This window comes from Molothrus aeneus, chromosome 22 (genome assembly GCF_037042795.1).
Source record: "Molothrus aeneus isolate 106 chromosome 22, BPBGC_Maene_1.0, whole genome shotgun sequence".
Classification (NCBI taxonomy): Eukaryota; Metazoa; Chordata; class Aves; order Passeriformes; family Icteridae; genus Molothrus; species Molothrus aeneus.
In genome coordinates, this window is record NC_089667.1 from 6,363,623 (window position 1) to 6,385,988 (window position 22,366).

At 44.9% G+C, this 22,366-nt stretch overlaps 4 protein-coding genes across 4 annotated transcripts in view; 3 read left to right on the top strand and 1 right to left on the bottom strand.

The window, feature by feature from the left end:
* SDHD (succinate dehydrogenase complex subunit D) lies at window positions 1–3,584 on the top strand. The gene is made up of 4 exons (XM_066564565.1): window positions 1–52; window positions 413–517; window positions 1,555–1,699; window positions 2,921–3,584. Exons 1-4 carry the CDS (start codon window positions 7–9, stop codon window positions 3,084–3,086), a joined length of 462 nt encoding a protein of 153 aa, XP_066420662.1. The 5' UTR covers window positions 1–6; the 3' UTR covers window positions 3,087–3,584.
* Window positions 3,371–19,454, bottom strand: IL18 (interleukin 18). Its single transcript, XM_066564567.1, has 6 exons — window positions 19,207–19,454; window positions 7,446–7,519; window positions 6,817–6,825; window positions 6,092–6,229; window positions 5,131–5,276; window positions 3,371–5,002 (listed from the first exon to the last, which is right to left on the bottom strand). Exons 1-6 carry the CDS (start codon window positions 19,239–19,241, stop codon window positions 4,757–4,759), a joined length of 648 nt encoding a protein of 215 aa, XP_066420664.1. The 5' UTR covers window positions 19,242–19,454; the 3' UTR covers window positions 3,371–4,756.
* TEX12 (testis expressed 12) lies at window positions 12,662–14,187 on the top strand. Its single transcript, XM_066564568.1, has 4 exons — window positions 12,662–12,754; window positions 13,245–13,350; window positions 13,452–13,503; window positions 13,764–14,187. Exons 1-4 carry the CDS (start codon window positions 12,698–12,700, stop codon window positions 13,906–13,908), a joined length of 360 nt encoding a protein of 119 aa, XP_066420665.1. The 5' UTR covers window positions 12,662–12,697; the 3' UTR covers window positions 13,909–14,187.
* BCO2 (beta-carotene oxygenase 2) overlaps window positions 19,031–22,366 on the top strand; it is a 15,823-nt gene continuing 12,487 nt past the window's right edge. Inside the window, 3 exon segments of the mRNA XM_066564564.1 lie at window positions 19,031–19,088; window positions 19,091–19,246; window positions 20,023–20,115. Of these exon segments, the coding sequence (XP_066420661.1) occupies window positions 19,046–19,088; window positions 19,091–19,246; window positions 20,023–20,115 (292 nt within the window). The 5' untranslated portion in view covers window positions 19,031–19,045.

Here is a 22,366-nt window from a genome sequence, read left to right on the forward strand (position 1 = left end):
GCGGACATGGCGCTGGCGCTGCTGCGGCCGCGGCCCCGCGGGGCCGCCCTGGGTCAGTGAGGCCGGGGCAGCGGGGCGGGGAGCGGGACCCGGCGGGGAGCGGGACCCCGAGGGTGCGGGGCCCGGAGAGAGCGGGACCCCGAGGGTGCGGGGCCCGGAGAGAGCGGGACCCGGAGAGAGCGGGACCCGGAGAGAGCGGGACCCGGTGGGTGCGGGACCCGGAGAGAGCGGGGCCCGGAGAGAGCGGGACCCGGCGGGGAGCGGGACCCGGAGAGAGCGGGACCCGGAGAGAGCGGGACCCCGAGGGTGCGGGACTCCGAGGGTGCGGGATCCCGGAGGGAGCGGGACCCCGGTGGCTCCGGGTCCCCGGAGGGTGCGGGGTTCTCACGTCGCGCCCCCGTTGTCCCCGCAGCTCTGCTGGGCTCGGCCCTGCTCCGCCGCCCCGCCGCGCTCGGTGCCGCCGCCGCCCGCTGCGCTCCGGCCCGCGACAGCCACGGCCCGCCCCGCCAGGGACACGGTACGGCCCTGTCTGTGTCTGTCTGTCTGTCTGTCTGTCTGTCTGTCCGTGCTGGTGTGCGGGGGTCTCGTTTTCCCGGAATCAGGACCCCTTTTCCCATCCCTGGAACTGCCGAAACCCGAGCACCCAGGTCTAGCTCAAGGCATCCTGCCCATGGCTGGATGTTAGATGATCCTTCAGGTCTATTCCAACTTCTGAATATTCTGTGATTCTGTCAAGAAAGGGCTGTAAAGGACCAGATTTTGGCTCCTTTGGGTCCTTCAAGGCACCAACAGAGGTGACAGAGGTAGTACCTGATGGCCATGCAGGGACCTAAGAACAAGATGAGCTTTAAGGTCCCTCCCATCCCCAAACCAGGCTGAGTCTATAATTTTTTGGGGCCACTCTAGGAGATTTTAAGTGGCAGCTGTAACAGAGAACAGAAGATATTTACATACGGTGCAGTGGTTTTCTTGGTGTCCTGTTGGGTGATGTACAGTTATAGGTGTTACCAGCAAAGGAAAAAATAATCCTAAATGCCCGTTGGTTTAAGGGAAAAGCTGTGAAATGCTGAGCGTTGTTAGATAGGGCAGTAATTGTGCAGAGATGTTATTTGTGATAAATAATGGTGCAGTTGTGGTGCCTCAGGCTGTGAGGAGTGTGTGCACCCTCCCCTTCAGCAGCACTGTTACCAGTCAATAGCACTTCAGTTTGCACTTTGCCCAAGTCCAAACTTCAGATCCTTTGCTTTCCTTGTCTTGTCGCTTTCTAAATTTCTTTGCTCCGTGCCAAAACGAAGGAAACCATTTGCATTTTGGTTTAGGTGGATGATATCTGTGTGTTAGTTGAGCACTTTGGGGCGTTGCATTGATAATTTCGCAGAGTCAGTTCTTGATGGTTTCAGCCTGGGCTGATGCTCCCGTTGTGTTGCCAAGCATTGCTCAAGCAGGGTTTTGGTTTGCAAACTCTCCAGATGTCAAAGCCATCCAAGCCAGCCCTCCAAGGGCTGCAGAGCCCTTGGCAGAGGGGCTTTTCCCTGAGAATGTCTCCCCTTGCAGGCGGTTCCAAGGCTGCATCTCTGCACTGGACAGGGGAGCGAGCTGTCAGTGTGCTGCTGCTGGGGCTGCTCCCCGCAGCCTACCTGTGCCCTGGACCAGCTGTGGACTATTCCCTGGCTGCAGCCCTCACCCTGCACGGCCACTGGTAAGCACAGCAGGGCTCAGCTCACAGCAAAGGAGCTTTGGTGCCTCCAAACCTCATCCTGGGCTAGGGTAAAACAGCTGGAAAAAGTCCTTGGTTTCCACGTTCGGTGGCAGGAGTGGTTGTACTTTGGTCTTCCTTTCTCACACTGTCCTCTCACTCAGAAAAAGAATCCATAAAATCTTAACCTTAAGAGCACTTCCTTGCCCCTGGAGGTGTAGAATCCTGGATGTTTTTAGCCTGTAGAAGAACCAGTGTTGTGTGAACAGAAGGAAACAGAAATAGGACAGATCTGTATAAAAAAATACACAAATATTCTGCCTCTAAAGCTCCGTGCACTGGCTTTGTACATCTCAGTGGTGATGAGATGGTCATCTCATCCATCTCAGTGGTTCTGCATAATAAAGAACTCACAGCAAATATTCCACTAAGGAGACATGGGTGATTATTTCCTTTATTCCTGGATGGATGCTTGCTCAGTGGAGTTCTGCTGTGATCCTTGATGAGAGCAGGGACAGGACTAATTAGGAGTGGATCCAGCTACGTGGTTGGCCAGGCTGGCAGCACCCACCTTCCTGAGGTGATCCTGGTTTGGGAGTTCCTTGTCACAAGGATAAAGCAGATTTTTGTGGTACTTTGGGAGTGCCAGGTTTTCTTGAACTTCAGCTTTGCCCTTAGGAATTTGTGCCAGGGATTCTTGCACTTTCCTTGCTCTGACTGGGAGCTTTTTCCCAAAACAAGCATCCCGTGTCTCAGGTTGCTGGATAGTTCAAATCTGGACAGGAGTTCACTTCCAGATGTAGAAAAAACTAAAAATATACTAATTTCTTTGGTTGCCACTCTTTTAATCTAAAGGCATACCCAGGAGTCTTCTGTGTCTTTGTGACAATGGCTGGTCCCAGATATTTCCTTGCTTTTCCTCTTTTCCAGTCCTTGGAAGTCAGATAAGAAGGCAGATCCAAGGATTCTGTTTGGAGAGCTGTGGTCAGCCCTTGTTTTCCTCAAGAAAACTCTGAGCCAATCTGTGTATTTTCAATGGAATCTGGAATGTTTTGGTTTGTTTTGGAAATAGATTTTTCCTCTTTCTGTGTGGGAGCTGAGCATTCTTCAGGAAAGGCTGATGGCAGCAGGGGTAAAAAAAGCCAGTTGGCAGAACGGGGGACACAAAGAGGATGGCTTTTAGTGAGTGAACTTTGCTGATTTGAGCTTTTCTCTCTCGTTCAGGGGTCTGGGCCAGGTAATCACTGATTATGTGCACGGAGATGTCCCCATTAAAGTGGCCAACACGGGGCTGTACGTCCTGTCTGCCCTGACCTTCGCTGGCCTCTGCCACTTCAACTACCACGACGTGGGCATCTGCAAGGCTGTGGCCATGCTCTGGAGCCTGTGAGGAGCCCCAGCCCTGACACACACGATTGTCCTCTGCTGCCTCTGCTTCATCAGCTTGTGAGCAACATCCTGCACCACAAAGGAGCAGCCAAGGGTCCCCAGAGAGCCTGCAGGGGGCTCAGAGCTAGTTTAGGATATATAGAGAAAAAAGAGGTTTAAATTCAGATTTAACTGGAAGATGTCCAGTGAGATGAGTGGATTCAAGCTGCACTGTAAATAAATTGGGATGGATGGATGGATGGATGAATTACATCAGTGGCAGATTTGCATAGCTAAAGGGAGCTCTCCTTGTAATACCAGCTTTATTGAGTGTTTTTCTAACTGTTGGTTGGTTTCCTGTTCTGTAAAACAAGCTTGGCTTGCGGAAAACTGAACTCCTTCTTCTGACATCAGTGTGTAAGGCAGACCCTGTAACACTTGGGACCCTGGGAGCTGATGAGCTGATGTAGAAAAGGGAATACTTTTTTTCAGAATCCATGCAATAAAGAATTTACAGAAATTTCCTGTGTGCTTCTGAACCATTTTTACTGCTTTGGGTTGCCTAAAATGTTTTCTCTGTTGATAGGTCTGCTCTGCCTTACTTCATAAAATGAAGAATATTTGTATGAATTAATACTTAGAGGTGACTTAGACTGAACACAAGGATAATTAATGCCCCTTAGAAAACACAGCAAGAATAAAAATACTTTTGCAGATTGACTTTAGGAACATTTGACTTTCAAGGTTTTTATGTTCATCTACAACACTTTTTTGAGGTTTATTTTCTAAATACTCTGGTCTGTGTTGTCCTGTGTGACAGAAAAGACAACGAAGAGGAGGCTGAGGGAATGTTCTGTTCTTTAAGGGATTTTTTAGGGGGGAACTGAGATTGTGGTTTCTAACTTTTGCTTCATCCTGTCTGACTTTCACATTGCCAAGGAGTGGAAAACTCTTTCCACACTCTCATGGTACTTCTGTGGCACTATTAATAGTGAGAGGAAGAGAATTTGTGTTACCATCAGTGACTCTGCAATGAACAGAACAACCAAGTCACTGCTTGGATTCTACAAGACTCTGAGGTTTTTTTTCCTTTTTAATGTGGATTGGAAATTTTATTTATTAGCAAAAGCAGGTAGCTGGCCAAAGTTTTGATGGTGTTGTGGCCAGAATGGAGCTGTGGGCTGGTGTAAATGCCAGCACGTGTTACATTAGGGCCAGGAGGAGGAGCAGACAGATGGTGAGTCATGGGGAAGTCCCTCTGGGCAAGCTGGGGGTCTCATGGAAAGTTCATCTGAGGTTTCCTCACACAGGATGCAGCTGGATGTGGTGTTTAGGCTGCTTGGGTGAGAAATTCATTATCTGAGAGGTTTGGCAATGTAGAAGTCCAAAGCTAATGCAAAAGCTGTTGGGTTGATGTTAAAGATTTTAGGGATTTAGGCATTAAAGATTTTAGGGATCAAATTCTACAGGACTATATTGACATTATGGACATTCTTGTTTCTTCAGAGTGTAGCTCTCATCTGTCTGACTGGAAAACATGCTTGACCTTTTGCCAAAAACTTGCATTTATTTTTTTTTAATGAGTACTGACAGTAGTTAAAACATAAAACTGACTTGTTTAGGATAAAGGACTAAAGTTTCTTGTGTAGAAAAAAAAAACCGAACTGTATTTTAAAACTGCTGAAGTGTTCCTCATAGGTTGTGATTTTCATTCTGACCGAACTTACATAAACTCATCTTCATGGTTTCATCCACTTCATCTTCTGACAGTTTCTTAAGGATTAATTTTCTCAAGTAGCCTTCTTCCTCAAAGGCCAAGAACATTCCTTGTTCCATGGAGTATTCAAACTTAAATGCTTGGGAGCAGCAAGATGTAAATGTCTTTTTGAAAAAGATGATGTTGCTTTCACCAGGAATTTCTTTGGGAACTTCTCCTTCCTGAGGAAGGAGAAATGGAGCAGGTTAATCAATCCCAGCACGAGCCCTGAGCAGTTTTATTCCAGCTCTGAGCTGTTAATTCTGCCTGTTGGGTTGGTACAGATGAGGAGAGGGAAGCAGATCCTTACCTTGAACCTGACGATCATTTTCCCACATTCCCTCTCACAGCACATGTAATAACTCTTGTTTTCCACTTGGACACTGAAGGCCACGGGCAGCCCAGCTGAGGGCGTGGTGGTTTTGTAGCAGTGAATGCTGAAATGCATCCCTTTGCCTGGAAGTAAATGGGTTATTGTTGATAACCTGCCCCAAGGCAGCTCCAGCAACTGCATCCAGTGATGCTTTACCATTCCCCTGGCAGCTCTGGCTGGCTCACCAGGGTATTTTCCCTGACAGAAGAGCCAGGACTTGAATTTTTATGGCTTCTGGTTGTGCTTTATGCAATCAGGCAACAACCAGGGTCCACCAAGGTCACCAGGCAGGGTCAGACCCTTTTATGGGCATGCAGGAACTGAGACTGGCATGTGGAACTGGCTATCTGTAAATCAGAGCATGGCTGGATACACGTGATCCAGAAAGAAATACGGGCAATAAATAGAGGTGTAAATAAATTGCTGAAGAACCCCAAGAAGTCAAAGCCAGAACAGTTTATAGCTAATATTATTAATATGTATTATTAATAATATTAGCTATATTATTAGCTAATATTATTATTAAGTTTATAGCTAATATTATTAGAAGAAAATAAGACCTTTTAGTGCCAATAAATTGTTTGAATTCTAAAGTGATTTTTGGTAATCCAGCTTAAGAAAAAGGGAGGAATTAAGAATTTTGTGATCAGAATCAAGCAAAAATCTTAACAGCCCTTTTTCTGCATGTGACGTCCTGCAGGCTTCGGTCTAACCCAGAAACCTCATCCATCACCAATGCCCAAGACACAAAATTTCACTCTCAGCTTTCTTCTTGCAAATGAAGCTTTAAGCCATTGCTCTCAGTCCCATCATTGAGCGGATGATCACAGAGAACAAAACCACCTCCAGGATGAAGCAGCAGAGCAGTGGGGATGGTTTCTGCTGGTTTGGGAATTACCAGATTGCATCTCCTGGTCTGTCACATCCTCAAAGGCTGCCACGTTGAGGTCGGGGCGCACCACCAGCAGCTGGCTGTTCACGTTCCTCAGCACTCGCTGCAGAACCTTTTCCTTGCACAGGGCATCACACTCCAGCTCTGCAGGAAAAATCAAGCAAAATTCTGCATATTTTAGCTGTCTCCTCACATCTTGACAGCTCGCTGCCAGCTTGATCCTGGCGTTATGGGTGTCGTGTGAAAGGGTTCAGAGAATGACATCGCACACATCATCTTTTACACCTCTGCTTGAAGCAGATTTCCAGAATCTGGAATTTAGTTATATAAGCAGAATCTGAAATTTAGTTATATAAGCAGAAATTTATTTATAACAGAAATGTATTTATATTTATTAATTATTTATTTATAACAGAATTTATTTATAACAGAAATTTGTTTATATAAAATTATTTATAGATATTTTATTTTTAAGAAAAGCTGCTGTCTTTGTTAATGAGAATTCAGAAACAACAGTTCTCTTTTGCCCAGCGATTAAAGTGCATTGAAAGGTGGCTGCCAGGGAAGCCACCACCCTGTGTCTTGAGAGGAATTAAAGCAACATCAGCATCACAAGTAATGAGCTGTAGCTCTGTGTTTTTTGCAGCCACTCTCAGTGTGAAACTTGCCCTCTCTGGATTAGTAGGTATGAAATGAGCAACAAAATCATAAAAGACGAGTTCTCAGCTTACCATCGTCGTCTTGGTTCCAAGTGAGCAGTGCAAAGAAAGGAAAGAAAAACAACATTAAGCTCTGCCCCCACAGAAGTCACTTTGTGCCCAGGCAGCCACCTACACGTTCCCACAGCCAGTGCCACCAAGGCTGAGCTGCTCACTACAGACAGGATTTGTCTGTCAGCAAAACAAATGAAAACGCAGACATTTGAGAACTGAGTCACCACCAAACCAGAGGAATGCAAAATGCTTTTTTAGGGTTATTTAAGGGTGAGGATGTCACCGTAAGCCTAAAAGTGAGGAATAATTGCATGCAAATTTTTGGTTTTGTCAGTGCCTTCAAGTGAGCGAAAGGGCAAGAAGAACTCATTACAAATTGCTTTTAAAGAAGAAACTGTTTCCTAACTGGCTATTTTCCTCAAGATAGGAAATTACTCGCTCCAGGTCCACGCCCCAGTATTCCAACACTTCGAGTGTCCTTTCCCAGGGTTTTTTTGTAAAAGCAACAACTATTCCCCTGACTCAGCTACTTGGCTAGCAACACTTTAAACTGAAGCTTATGGGGGAAATTGGGTGAAATCAGACTGACAAAGGAATTGTGTTAAATCAGTATTCAAACAGAAAAGGTTATTAAATGCTCTAATTACCTTCAAAGTAGAGGCAGAAATTTTTTCCAAGTTCTACTGCATGCATCAGGACCTCTTTAGCACTCATCTTCACCCTGCCCACAGCACAGGGAGAGGAATCAGAGTTAACCTCGATGCTTCTTACCCCGGAGAGGGATAAAAGCTAGGTCTGCACACACTGATCTTACCAGCTTCCCCCTAAAAAAGCATGAGCTTCCAAAATACCCCAAAGTTAGAACCCATTTCTGACTGCCCCTAGGAAGGCCATCCCTTGCACTAAAGATAATAAATGTCTTAAAACCAGGTGAACAATGGGGAGATCTGGCTCTTGCCCGGGGATTTGATTGTGCAGTCAAAATAGCCAGCTCACTCCAAAGCTTTCTCACCAGATGAAAATGACCTTTTATACAAAGAGTGAGCAATATAAACATAAGTAAACATCCACACCCAGAGCGGTTAGGGTGGGAATCACTGTGGTTTTCTTTGTCCCTGTAGCAAAGCACTTTAATTAATGTATTTGAGAGTGATTTTTATCTCTTTGTATTTCATATGGTTTTTATGTAGTTGCAGCTGTGCAGAAGGGACAGCAGGCTCCCAGCAGCATCTTTGTTTGCAAACATGCACATTCACACCTTGGAAACGAGATTCCACAGCACCCAACCGAGCATGTCTCATTCTTAGCACATTAACCTCAAAATCCTCTGTTATTCTAAAACCCAGGGACAAGCCCAGGCAGAGGACTAAAGGAAAAAGTGGCCCTTGGTTTAATGGGTCAAACAAAACGACTGCGCTTCTTCCCTTGATCACAGAATCAAAAACGTCGGAAAAGACCTCCAGGATCATAAAACCCAACCCTGAGTAATAAAAGATGGTTATTTAGACCTTTCACCGAGGACTGTTTTTAGACCTTTTGCCCTTTGAAAGGAGCAGCAGGAGCTCAAAGGAGTTCCTGACTCGGTCGTGGAATGACTCACCCCGGGAAGCCGCAGGGATGCGGGGCGGGAGCAGAGGTGGCTCCCGGTGGTCCTTTCTGGCTCCCGCTGGTCCTTTCTGGCTCTCGGTGATCCTTTCTGGCTCCTGATGATCCTTTCTGGCTCCGGATGATCCTTTCTGGCTCTCGGTGATCCTTTCTGGCTCCTGATGATCCTTTCTGGCTCTCGGTGATCCTTTCTGGCTCCCGATGATCCTTTCTGGCTCCGGATGATCCTTTCTGGCTCTCGGTGATCCTTTCTGGCTCTCAGTGATCCTTTCTGGCTCCTGATGATCCTTTCTGGCTCCCGGTGATCCTTTCTGGCTCTCGGTGATCCTTTCTGGCTCTCAGTGATCCTTTCTGGCTCCGGATGATCCTTTCTGGCTCTCAGTGATCTTTTCTGGCTCCCGATGATCCTTTCTGGCTCTCAGTGATCTTTTCTGGCTCCCGGTGGCCCTTTCTGGCTCTCGGTGGCCCCTTCTGGCTCCCGGTGGCCCTTTCTGGCTCTCGGTGGTCCTTTCTGGCTCTCGGTGGTCCCTTCTGGCTCCCAGTGATCTTTTCTGGCTCCCGGTTGCCCTTTCTGGCTCCCGGTGGCCCTTTCTGGCTCCCGGTGGCCCTTTCTGGCTCCTGGTGGCCCTTTCTGGCTCCCGGTGGCCCCTTCTGGCTCCTCGGTGGCCCTTCCTGTCCCCTGGGGAGCTGCAGCCGGGCGATGGGAGCCGGCCGAAGCGCAGCTGCCGGCTCAGGAGCGGAGCGGTGCCCGCCGCCGCCGGGGATGCCCCAGCCGGAGGGAAGCCGGCGCTGCCGGAGCGCTGCCGGGAGGGGTTTTATAGCGGCTGAGGCGGCCGAAATCGGGACGTTTTCCCAAGGTCTGTGCCTACGTCCGCATTTCTCGCACGACATTTCCCCTCCTCGCTGCAGGAGCCAGCGCCTTATGCAAATCTGGGGCTCCGAGGGTGGCTTTGTGCCGCTCGCTCGATGTCGCGCTGATGTCAGCGGGCTCGTCCTGTTGCTCCATCATTCTGTGTGCCTCGCCGGCTCCCTGCCTGTCGGAAAAGCCGCTGTGGGATGGAATCAGGAATGCCGGCCTGGGCGGGGAAATCTCCCGAGGCAGCAGCCCCGAGTGCAGGAGCGGCTGCATGGGAGGAGTTCACGGACGGGGAGAACGCCCCGTCCGCATCCCGCTGCCTTTGGGGAGGAACGCTGCAACTGCAGCCATGGGACAGGCCCTAAAAACCCGGGCAGCCAGCTTGGGAACGAATTATTTCTCAGTGTCTTGGGATTTTGGGAAATTTGGGAGAAAACCTCTAAAGGGGTTTTCTCTACAAAGCAAATTTAAGTGGCCTTTCTTCCAATTGGTTTGGAAAAAAAAATATTTATTTGGAGAAAAGTGGAAAAAAACCTGTTTATTTAACAGGCAAAGCATTCGCTAGCACATAAAATGAACAATATTAAACAATAAAACTTGCTGCTCCAAAAGAGATGACAAACTCAGGAAGTCTCTCTGTGGGCTGTAGCTTGGCTCACTCAGTGTCTTATCAGTCTCTTATCAGTCTCTTATCAGTCTCTTATCAGTGTCTTATCAGTCTCTTATCAGTCTCTTATCGGTCCCCCCAGTGCTGGAAATGCCGCGGCCCAGGCCCAGCCTGGTGGGCTATAGGTGCTCTTCTGGGTGTTCAGTCCAGAGCAGGTTTAAATAGTTCTGAAGAAAAAGAAAAACCACATTCCATGGAATTCCTCTTCCTCAGCTAGCTAAAAAACTAACTAAAAGCAAAGGAGAGCTCTGTCCTGCTGTCTGTCCATGCTGCAGACAACACAGTCCAGGAGCCGGAATGTGGAGAAGCGCCAATTCTGAAAATAAACTCTGCACTTCTTCTCTCCCCCCTTCACTCTCAGAACCAGCCCTAAAGGTGCAAAACTTATTTCTGGGCTAAACAGAGAACTGGGGATACGAGCAGCATACGGTGCCCCCAGTTTTTACATCTCCATGCCTGGATTTGCTGTTTCTGGGGCTGGTCACAATTTAGGGTACTCAGCCCTGCAGCTTGGGGGGTAAACTGAAGAGCCCTAGCTTGTGAGGATTATAAAAACACCCCCACAAAATCTCCACATCAAACCCAAACCCAAGTTCTCAGGGCATTCTCTCAGCTGCTCACATGCCTTTTACTGGTCCTGGAGGCAAAAAAAAAAACACCAAAAAAAACCAAAGATCACAGGGATGCTTTAATATCTGTATGATAAACATGAGGAGGTGGTTTTGAGGTTAAAAACACAGCTTTCAACTTTATTTGAAGTGGTAAAGATAAAAAAAACTGCCTCTTTTACTAATAAACCTGGATTTTGGCTGGTTTAGCCAAAACCATTTTTCAAAAATTAATGCTGTACTGCTAATTCATCATTGAAGTTTAAATATACATTCAGATAATTCTTTATTTTGTATTAGCTGTTGGCACTGATATTTTTGGCCAATTGATATTCCATACAAAGCTATCAGAAGGACTTGGTCTTTCATGTCAGCCTTTGAGAGCCTTAAAATTCAATTAGTTCACTGAACACATTGAATAAAAGGCTTTTCCTTATCCTTTGTGCACATATTCGCATTTTTCAGGACCAGATCTAACTCATACAATGGCTTCTGTGGTACAGTTTAGACTTTTCATTTCTCCTGGATATTAATATCTCCAATCTTAGAGGAACTGCAACTACTTTTAGAGTAATGGTTTTGATCATTTTGCTCCAGTTTTAAAGGAACTGGAACTCCAGTAAGAGTGAACTCTCTCCTCTTAGATAATTTTCTTTTAAATGTTTTAATGCTATTTTTAGTCCTAGTTTTATTCCTAGACTATTATATCCATAAGAAAATGGAAATGAAAATTCAAATGTTTAATTTGTTTTACTCCAGGTGGTCTGTTAATAAAAGCTATTACCATGACACAATTAAGTGAACATCTTAAGAATATTTTCCTAACATGTTCTATCATATCTGTTTGTTAATGTTTTGATAATAATGCTTATAACATAATTATATATGAGATATCTGATAATTAAATGAAGTGGGCTATGGCCACTTATTAAAAGTTGTTTCTAGTATGAGGAAATATTTAGTTCTTTTTCCTTCAGGAGTTTGATTTCTCATGCTGATATTTTAATTTCCTCTGTGGATGATGTGTGTGAGATTCAGGTCCTTTCTTGTCTTCAAAAGAGAAAATAGAAAAAGGAAGAAAAGAGAAAAAAAAGGAAAAAACACCTAAGTCAGAGGCAAAGTTCACATAATCTTACATGCCATAACTTTAATATATCATAATTGAGACACCTAACATAGCATAACATAATCATAAATTCCCATCTTGCAATGAACAAAGACTTGGTTCACTTACAGCAGTGAAACACAGCCTAGGGAAATTTACAATTTTATTCCCCACTTATTAGCGAGAGAGAGAAAATATGGTCTTGGCAGCCCTGTGTTGTGGTGGTGTTAATCGTTTTAATGTTACTCATTTTAGTGTTTTTATGCGTTTTAGTTTTTACTAATTTTGTGCTGTTACTCATCTTAGTGCTGTAACTCATTTTAGAGTCTTTACTCATTTTAGTGCCTGGCCGCTCCAACTGTGCTCATTTGTGGCTCGTTTTTTGAGGCAGATCCATCGCGCATGAGACGCATTCCAAGGATTTCGTTTAGAAGGTGAAATTTGACGGGAAATTTGAGGAATTTTCAAAGCTTTAATTAATCGAATTTGATTTATTTAATCCCAGCCCGGGCCGGAGCCGCTCCTTGGGCCCTCAGGGCGCGCCTCGGGCCGCTCCTGCCGCTGCCACCGAGGGTGGCACCGGGGTGCTGCCAGCCCTGAGGGGAACGAGTGTCCCTTGTGTCCCTTTTTTCCTGTCCCTTGTGTCCTTTCTTGTCCCTTGTGTCCCTTGTTTCTCGTCCTTTGTCCCCCTTCCCTTGTCGCCGCAGTCGCGGCCCCTTAAGGCCATTGCCCGCCTGCCTGAAGGGGAAGCGGTGGGGCCGGGGCATCCTGGGCGCCTCGGTGCCTTCAGGCTCCGGGGGGATCAGAAAGGTTTAAATCCCGTCGGGTATCGAATTTAATTCCCTCGGATATCGAATTAAATCCCCTTGGATATCGAATTTAGGCCGGCCCGGGACTCCCCGGCATTCCCCCGCCGTCTCCAGCCCTTTGAGGCGCTGCCTCCCCCGTGAGAGGAGCGCCCTTGCAGAGGAGCCAGCCGCAGGTTTTACAGGTTTTTATTTAAACATTCTTCCAGCGTGACCTCTCAGCAAACACCTCGTGCTTTTCGTGAGGCAGCCATGGCGAGCAACTCGCAAAAAGCAGATAAAAATAGAAATAAAAGCAAAAAGATGGAGGTGAGCGGTGCTGTGTGAGGGAGGAACCCCCCATCCCATGTCCTCCTCTGGACTGAAGGAACAGAGATCCACGGCACTTTAGGGAAGTTTAGGGGAGCAGAAATGATTTTTTCAGTGTGGGGAAACCACAGTTTCTATGAGGGCTTCAAGCCCACCAAAACTGGGTAAGCACTGGGGTATATTTATGTAGAACTTCTTGAGAGCGAGATTCTGAAGTGCACCAGCTTTTACTGCACTATATATACTACATATATCAGTATATAGATATAAATATGTGTATATATATATATAAATGTGTGTATATAGAGAGATCTCAGTCTGGTACTTCCACCCACCCCCCAAGATGCTCATGATACTGTGAACCCACTTGCATTTTCTCCAAAAACATCCTCAAGGTCTTTTTAAACCTTTTCTTTCTCTCAGCTAAACTCTGTGCAAAGCTTGTTTTAAATCCCAGAACTGTATTTTTCCTAATGTGCTCTGTTGTTAGAATGAAGCTTCAGAAAATCCTTCATTTTCCGACAAAACAGATTTGGCTCCTTCTGAGGACTCGCAGTCCCTTTTCAAGACTGAACCACTGGAAAAGGTTGTAAATGGTGATGTAGTAAATACACTGGAAGTAAGTATGGAATGACCTAATTTCATCTTGAGATTCACCCAAATGTTTAAATAAAATTATCTTTTTCTCTCTTAACAGAGATCAGCAAAGAAATTAATAATTTGCTATCAAAATATGCTGACACTATAAGGCAAGTTAACTTTGTGCTATTTGCACAGCAATTTTAAAATTCTCTAGATAAGATGGATGGGTGGCTGCAGTTTAGGGAAATTAACACTGAAAACTGTCAAGCAGATCTTGAAAGAAAAATGGTGGTTTTTATTACAACAGAGGATTAATTTGGTCAGAATCTGGGTATTGATACACGACCCATTTTTAAGAAAAAAATAAAAGTAGTGAGAAAGTTAATGACATTAGCATTGATTTTAACCACAGATTTCTTCACTTTAGTGCAGGAATAGCATTGGATTCTTCCTATGTCCAGGAACTCGATGAGATCCTAAAAGAAGCCAGGGCCATTGAAAAGCACTTAAAGCAGAAAAGGGAGAAGCTGAAACAGAGATTCTCTGTCATTGCCAATAGTCTGCAAAGCTAAATGGAGTTTGTTCTAAAAATGCAGAGCCAAAGTTGTGTTTGTGTATGAAAACAAACTGTGATGAGTGTTGTGATGTCTGTTTCTTCTATAAATATTTCTGTCAGTTCAGGAAACTTCCAACAAGTTAAGCAGCTACTTAGTGTTTAAATACATAGTGTAGTGGTAGTTAATAAAAACAATTCTGAATATCTGTCCTAAATCCTGTGATTCAAGGGATTAAGACATTAAGCAATGTTAACCCATTAAACATAGCAAAAAACCATTTCTATGAAATATAGAAATTTATGATGTAAGTGGAAAACGATCTCAGATTATTTCATGTTAACCATTTTCTGGTTGTGAGTTGTTTTTTTTTTTTTTCCTTTCTACTTTAAAAAATGGGATTTTTTTCTAAAATCTTAGTAGAATTTACTTGCAATGTTATTTACATTTGGCCAGAATGCAAACAGGCTGAAAAGATCAGCTTAGAAATAAGAGAGTTCTATAAAGAACTTTGAAAAAGTTCTTAAGTCTTAATTTCAAATGCATTGTAATACTGGTAATATGTGTTATATTTCGAGGCCATGTAGTTATAAAACATAATCAAGGCTTTGCTGTTGATGTCAATAAGTAAATAGACAATGTTAACATGATCTGGAATTACAGTGTTATTTTACTTGGCTTCATGAGTGTTGTTTGCTGATATTCAGTTTTTTCTGAGAACACTGAGCTCTTTTTCTTTCTTGTCATTTTACTGCGTTAAAAAATAAAAAAAAAGATGAAACATGGAATGTACAAAAGATCACTTGTACAACGTGTGGGGCTTATGTAATAAAGAGAAGTGCTGGAACAAGATATATTTCCATCTCTACCCCAGTAGTGTGCAGTGATTTCCTCTCTAAATCCTCTCAGACCTAATCCACCCTCCTTTCCCCCTTTCCTGAGCTCAGAGCCAAACGTGCTGCGTGTCACAGTGACACGATTTAAAGCAAAGAATGAGAGGAACTGGACATGTAGGGTGAGATTTAGATCCCTAAAGATGCAGATATGTCCTTAGCAGGATTTTCAAAGTGCCTAAGCATGGTGTAAGCGCCTTACCCGCTTAGGAATTTTGGAAAATCCCATAAGGTGCCTATCTGCATCTTTAGCATCTGAAGGCTCTCCAAAGTCTCACCACTGCTCTGCCATCATATTTAGCAGTCCCCTATTTTTTTCCATGATACTCTCAGGCTTCTCTGTTTATACAGAGAAGATTTAGGAGGTGACATTTCTTAAAATACTGGGCTGGGTATTTCTAAAATCCTGGCTCATCTGCAGTGATGACACAACCTGGAGTTTCACAATGACACCTGCCAAGAGCCTGAATTCAGACATTTACCCACAGTTACTTCTGAATTGTAAAGAAAAGTTACACAACTCTAATTACTGAGGAGCATCTGCCCGTTACTGCATTTGAGCGGTTTGTGATTGGGGAAATTGTGCAACCTCTTCAGGGCATCTGGGTTTGGATTATCTCCATTTACTTTACGTGGCCAATATATCCAACTATCATTGAGTGTCAGAACTTAATTTTGGGAGACAGTAATTTTATAAGATTTTTTCCCATGAGGAATCAACTGCTCCTGTTGCAGCAGTTTGCTCTATTTAAAAACTTCATAAAATCCAACAAAAATTATTAAAGTTCCACTTTTAAAACAATGAAGGACTGCTTAGTGCAGTTCAATCCAAGATTTATTTTTAGAATGATGACTCTAGGTTTTTTACAGTGATTTCTTATAGAGTTGGTTGTCATTCCAATTAATAACCTTTAATAGAGTGGGATCTCAGGGATAATAACAGGAATTTAAAGTTTGAGGAGTAAAGTCAGTGAGTATGCCCATAGTAACCTAAGTCAGCTTATGTGTGGTTATTATTATTAAATTTTTTTAATTACTAAGAGCAACAAAGCTTCTGGTTTTGCTGCACAAATATAGGTGACAAGATATATATATATATATATATATATAAAATATATATATATTCATTTTACTTTATATATATGTAGTAAGTAAAATGAATTCAATATCTATTTTAGAGAGTTTAGGCTTGAAATGGTGAGTTCAGAAATTTTAAAACATCCATTGAAAATAAGTCAGCCTCTCCTCTTGTGAAGTTAAATAATATTTCAATAATGGAAATACTTCCTACATTGGAAATTGTGGTTGAAAATGGAAATGGAAATCAATCATACATTTATCTCTCCCTATTGAAAGGGAACTTTCCATAATTGTGCTGGTCAAAAACGCAGAGCACTTTTCTGCTGGCTGCTCTTTACTGTTCCACTCAGTATCTTAATATATAAACACACTCATTACACACTCTTTTCCTTCTAAACCATTAAAAATAAAAATTTACCGCTTTCCTTTTTGACTAAAACTCATCCACTCTGCTGATTGCCCCCCTTATGGATTTCAGTGTTTATTGGGTGAAACAAAAGAACTTTTCTCTTCTGATCTGACACCAAGGGCTCCTTCCCGCTCTCCCTGAGGAGTGAGCTCCTTGTGAAGCCCACCTGGCACCCATCCCATCCCATCCCATCCCTGTCTGCTTTGCAGTTTTACTGCAGGAGGTTTGGACAGAAAATTAATTGGCTTTAAAGCTGCTAAACCTGATCAGCAAAGCTCAGCTGGTAACTACGTTTTCTTTTAAGCTTCTCCCCTCCTTGTTTAAGCTCCAGCCTATAAATTAGCAAGAACGTCTAAGATGACAGATCAGTAGCAGAATATAAATGGATTTTTTTTTTTTTTTAAATCTGGAAGCATTTTCGATGAAGTTCTGACCCCTCTTGGAGTCAAGGGGATCTTGACACTGAGCCTTTGCATTTCTGAGCTTGCTGTGAATTTCTTCACAGGCTGGAAAGTGTAAGTGATGAAAAACTCAATTTCTCTCATTGCTCTTCTATTATCTAAAAGCTAAAAATGGGAAATAACAGATAATGCAGAGAGTTTAGATAATCAGTGATGGGAATTCTTTCCTTTCCTGAGAAAAGGCTAATCTTGATTGTTTACTTAAAATGAAACTGCCTTTTAGCATAAATGTGGGTCAGAATAGGAAAAAAACCCAAATCTAGTGGGGACTTAGAGGTGTTTTAGGCTCAGGACATTCTGTCCAGAACTAATCAAAATGCAATTTTGCTAATGGTAGAATGCTTGACCTTTGAATTGTCTTTGAAGGTGGCACTGGAAAAGAACAGAGTGGGCATTTTGCATCAACAGGGGAACAGCCAGGAAAAGATGGAGGGCAAAGATCCATAGCTCAGTCAGCCTAAATCCCATCCTGCAGAGAGGCTGGAGGAAACTTCTTAACCATGACTTGGATAACAATAAACTAAAAAAAAAAATAGCTGGTTTAATATGGAAAAATTACCAGTAGGTGCAGCTTGATGTAAGGTCATAGACAACATTGTGTATGATGATGTAGAAAATAAGAGCAATCACTTAGTCAGGGCAAACAAATGAGTTTAAAAGTAAACGAATACTCTTGGTTTTTTCATCTTAGATCAGCCTATGTGGTTTCGCATAGTGATCTGCTTCCAGCTTTGCTAATTCCACATTATCCCAAATGATTTAGGAAAAAAACCCCAGAATTAATATTAAAACAGAAATAAAAATAATATAAAACCAGAAAAAAACCTAGAATTAATATAATTAATTTTTTTAAAGAGCAGCAAACTAGAAGTCACAAATGCATCACTAACATACATTAAAAATTCATGGTAATCTCAAAAACATGAAGGGTTGAGTGGAAATCAAGATTTCCAGAAACCAGAAATAATAAAGAGCTGAGAAAAGATGATCTGTGGGAAAAGGTTGAAGCAGATGGATTTGTTGAGAGAAAGCACAACTCAAGGGAGGGAATAATAAGAGAGGAGTTCTAAAAGTGCAGGAAGGACGGGAAGAAATCAGCTTAATTCGCAGCAGGTTTCGGATGAGATTTAATCTGTCTGTGGAATGGGGTCCCTGGCGTGCTGTGCCTGCTGCCCAGCTCCCCCTCCAGGCACAGCACAGCCTTTAAGAGCAGATTAATGACATGAAACCAATGTTCCATCACAAATCCAAAGCGCTGGCAGCTCGCCCCTGGCATCCCCAAGGGAAGGCTCTGTCCCAGGTGCAGCTCAGCAGAGCACAGCCCATCCTGCTGGGTTTGGTGGGGGAATCTGGCGTGGCAACCAATACTCCCAAAGAGATTCATTAAGGTGCAAAATGGCTCCTCAGGTTTTGAAACAAAACTATTTTGCATCCCAAGTATTTCTGGGAGCTGAACACGAAGGCGAGGTGATGGGAATTTCCTAAAATTACCTGGAAGCCTGGCTGCTCTGATACACAGATCCACGTCCTGTTCTTGCCTGTCTTTCCATCTCCCCGGCTGGCACACAGCGCTGGAGCATTTTTCCCAGGCGCCACAGTGCCCTGGCAGCGGCAGCAATGCCCTGGCAGTGATGGCAGTGCCCTAAGGGCAGCAGCAATGCCCTGGCAGTGATGGCAGAGCCCTGGCAGTGATGGCAGTGCCCCGAGAGCAGCAGCAACGCCCTGGCAGTGATGGCAGAGCCCTGAGAGCAGCAGCAATGCCCTGGCAGTGATGGCAGAGCCCTAAGGGCAGCAGCAACGCCCTGGCAATGGTGGCAGTGCCCTGAGAGCAGCAGCAATGCCCTGGCAGTGGTCACAGTACGCTGGCAGTGATGGCAGAGCCCCAAGAGCAGCAGCAATGCCCGGGCAGTGGTCCCAGTACCCTGGCAGTGGTGGCAGAGCCCTGGCAGCGGCAGCAACGCCCTGGCAGTGATGGCAGAGCCCCAAGAGCAGCAGCAATGCCCGGGCAGTGGTCCCAGTACCCTGGCAGTGGTGGCAGAGCCCCAAGAGCAGCAGCAATGCCCGGGCAGTGGTCCCAGTACCCTGGCAGTGATGGCAGAGCCCCAAGAGCAGCAGCAATGCCCGGGCAGTGGTCCCAGTACCCTGGCAGTGGTGGCAGGGCCCTGGCAGCAGCAGCAATGCCCTGGCAAACGCAGCTCACCTGGCCCAGGTGCACGGAGCGCTCGGGGCCGGCGAGCGCCGCGCTGGCGGCAGGATCCGCCCCGGCCCGCGGGACGCGGCGCTGCTGCGGACACGGCTCTTATTGTGAAAGGATGATGAGAGGCAGCGCTCACCTCTCCCGACCATCGCTGCCTCCCTGCTCGCTGCCCTGGCACCGCTACCTCCGCCCGGCCGCTGCGAGCCGATGCCTTCTGCCCGCCGGAATATGTTCGCCAAAATCCTTTTGTCCGCCGCCAGCCTCCTGCTCGCTCACCTGCTGCATTTCCTCTGCTCTTTGATGCAATTCATTCCAGGTAAAACGCGTTAAAATCCCTTTCATCCACTGCCCTCGGAAAGGGGCTGCTGCTGCTGACACGGGTCGGGAGAACAATTCCTATTGTCAGGCGTTCGCGACGGAGCGATTTGAAGCCTTTGTTAGATGGCAGAAAATGCCTGTTATTTGTTGAATGGATAAAGGGCAGAGGCAAGGATTACGGCAGATACAGATGGTCTAGAGCTGGAAAAGCAGCACACAGCCGATTCCCTGTGCGGGGGAGCCAGCTGGAAGTGGGCAGGGAGAAGGTTCTTTGGAGCCGCATCGTTGCCGAGGCTTTAACCCGAACGTGCAAACGGTGAACTGCCCCAAAGGATTTTGTATCACAGCCCGACTCTGCGCTTTGTGTCATCATTGCAACGCTTGAGCTGCTTTTTTGGGGTTTTTTTCTTCGTTTTATTTTGTTTATTTGTTTACTCGTTTTCAGAAATTAGGAACCAATAAAAATCATGGCCGGCCTCACGGGAATTTCTGCTTTTTGATGGTAGTGGTGCCCCTTTAAATTCAAAGCCTTGCTTCCGAGGTATCCAAAGAGCTGAAAAAAATCTCAAATCTGCCTTGTTGTGCCACCAGAAAACCCCAGAATGTAAACTCTAATTTTTCTGGGAAATCAACAGCTATTTCATGTGCTGGAGTTCACTGTCGCCTTCCTCCTTTCCTTCCTTTGAGCCTTCCCCTGCTCTTTTTCTCCATTTATTTTTTCCCTGCGTTTTCTGTCGTTTCTTTTCTGTTTTCCTTTGCTCCTCGGGCTGTTAGAGAGGAAGTCGGTGCCCGAGCCCCTGGCCATGGGGAACCAAGCAGCTGCATGGAACAAGGAGCCCAGCACGGGCACACCCCGGCGCTCGCAAGGCAAGTGCTGCACCTTCCCTTCAGAATTCCCCCTGGGAGCTCAGGGCTCCGACCCTGGGGATGGCTGGAGTCCAGAGGGCACAAATCCACAGCTCTGGTTCGGGCTGGAGTTGGGGAAAATTGACCCGCTTCCATGTTGTGCCAGTGTTTTAGATGGAACAAAACACAACCTGTGCCAGAGGATAATTCCCAGTTTGAATGATCCTCGGGGAAAACAGAATTCTTGCCTCATTCTCCCTATTTGAAGAATATAATGAGCATTCTATTTGCTAAATTTTGCCCTTCATTGTGGAGTCAAACAATTAGTCTGTCTGTGGAGAGGGGGACCCCGAGCCTTGGCTTTGAACGTGTAGATTAAAATCAAAATGGCTTTGCCCTCTCCCATGTGATCCCATGTAGCGAATGGCTCCCATGCTTCTGTCATCCGCCATTACAGATTTCGTGTCCCACCCACTGCTGTTGAAGTACAATTTAATGTCTGATTCATAGTGGCTGCACCCACGGCAGCTTTCTCTTCAAGAGCCTGGTCCTTCGTCCCACCATATCTGCATATAAGCAATCAATAAATAATCAGTGCTGGACTGTCAGTTTGTATTGGTCAGTGAAATCATGGCACACTGTACAGGGAAACGGGAGCTGGACAAAGGGTAACTCTGCAGTGACTGCCTGCTATCTTGAGAAAATATTGGAGGAAAGTTACACCGCCGTGTCTGGCACTGCCTCTGCCGAAGACCTTAAGCCTGTTTGTAAAAGTCTGAGGTAGGATGGAAAGAAACTACAGTGGAGAAATGAAGGTTCTGGATGTTGTGCTGATTTTCAGGTGTTCAAGCACACACAGAGAGCCCCACTGGGACTGTCGGGTTTTAATTGTGGATTCAAGTTCTTCCATCTCAGAGCGTGGCCAGCACTGAGGGAGTCATTTTATTTATGCATTGTTTAATATTAAAAACCAGTCTGTCTTCTGCCTTTCTCAGAGAGAGATTGGTCCCTTCTTGGGGAGCTGGATGTTAAAAAGGGGTTTTTTTATGAGTGAGTTTCCCCCTGAAGCTGAAACAGCATTTTTGAAATTACTCAGGAACATTGTATTGAGCAGGAGTTTTCTGTGTTCTGTGCATTCAAAATTCGGTTAAAGTGAACAGTTATTACTCTTTTTGTTCAATCGGGAAGATATGTTGGTTTTTTTTTTTCTTCTTGCATGCCTTCCTTCCCCCTAGCTATTCAGAATTGTCTGCAATGACTTGTCTTGTTTCTGAGAGCCTCTGTTTTGGCTGATCTTAGTGTTGGGAGTCGCTCCCATTTTGCGCTCATTTCTGCCAGGATCTTCAGCTCATTTGAGTGATACCCAGAAGAAAAAAACCAATCGATTTTCTTGCTGAGCTTCTTTCTCTCTCTTTGGCCTGGGTTTGGGGCATTCCCTCAAATATTCTTGTTGTTTATAGTCCATTTTATTGAACTCCAGTTTGTAGGGGATGCCTTGGAATGAATTGTAATGAGATGAGTTCTAACTAGATCAGATTTCAAGGATTACTGAGATGACCACGTGAATGGTTATCACAGGACAGGAAAAACAAAAAGAACTTGGCTTACTTAGCTTAGGAAGTGATATGATTCTTCACCCTAAATACAAGACAAGGAAGGGAAAACTACCTAAACCACACACCAGAGCTGCCAGAAAAACAAGAATAATGTCCTTTGGTAAATTGAAAGCATTTTCCTGATCATCTGGACAAGGAGCAGTTATCCAAAGAGGGAATAAGTGCCTGTACACATAATAATTTTTAAGACAGAATTCTTATACAAGAATTTCTGGGGCAGCAGTTGGGAGGGGTGGACTCAGGAGGTCTTTTCCAACCCTGGCCAGGCTCTTTTGTGGAATGTGTCTTTGCAAAATTTCCATTTACAGTGCTCTCCAGGAACTTTCAATGTAGCGCTGTCCTGGGTCATGCCAGCTTTGTTTCTGCTTGGATGTGAAACATCTCCTTATGGATGTGTTCCTCTCATTCTTTAATGCATATTCTGCACCTTTGCAAATGAAATCTTCAAAATATCTCCTTATGGATGTGTTCCTCTCATTCTTTAATGCATATTCTGCACCTTTGCAAATGAAATCTTCAAAATATCTCCTTATGGATGTGTTCCTCTCATTCTTTAATGCATATTCTGCACCTTTGCAAACGAAATCTTCAAAATATCTCCTTAAGGATGTGTTCCTCTCATTCTTTAATGTGTATTTTGTACCTTTGCAACGAAA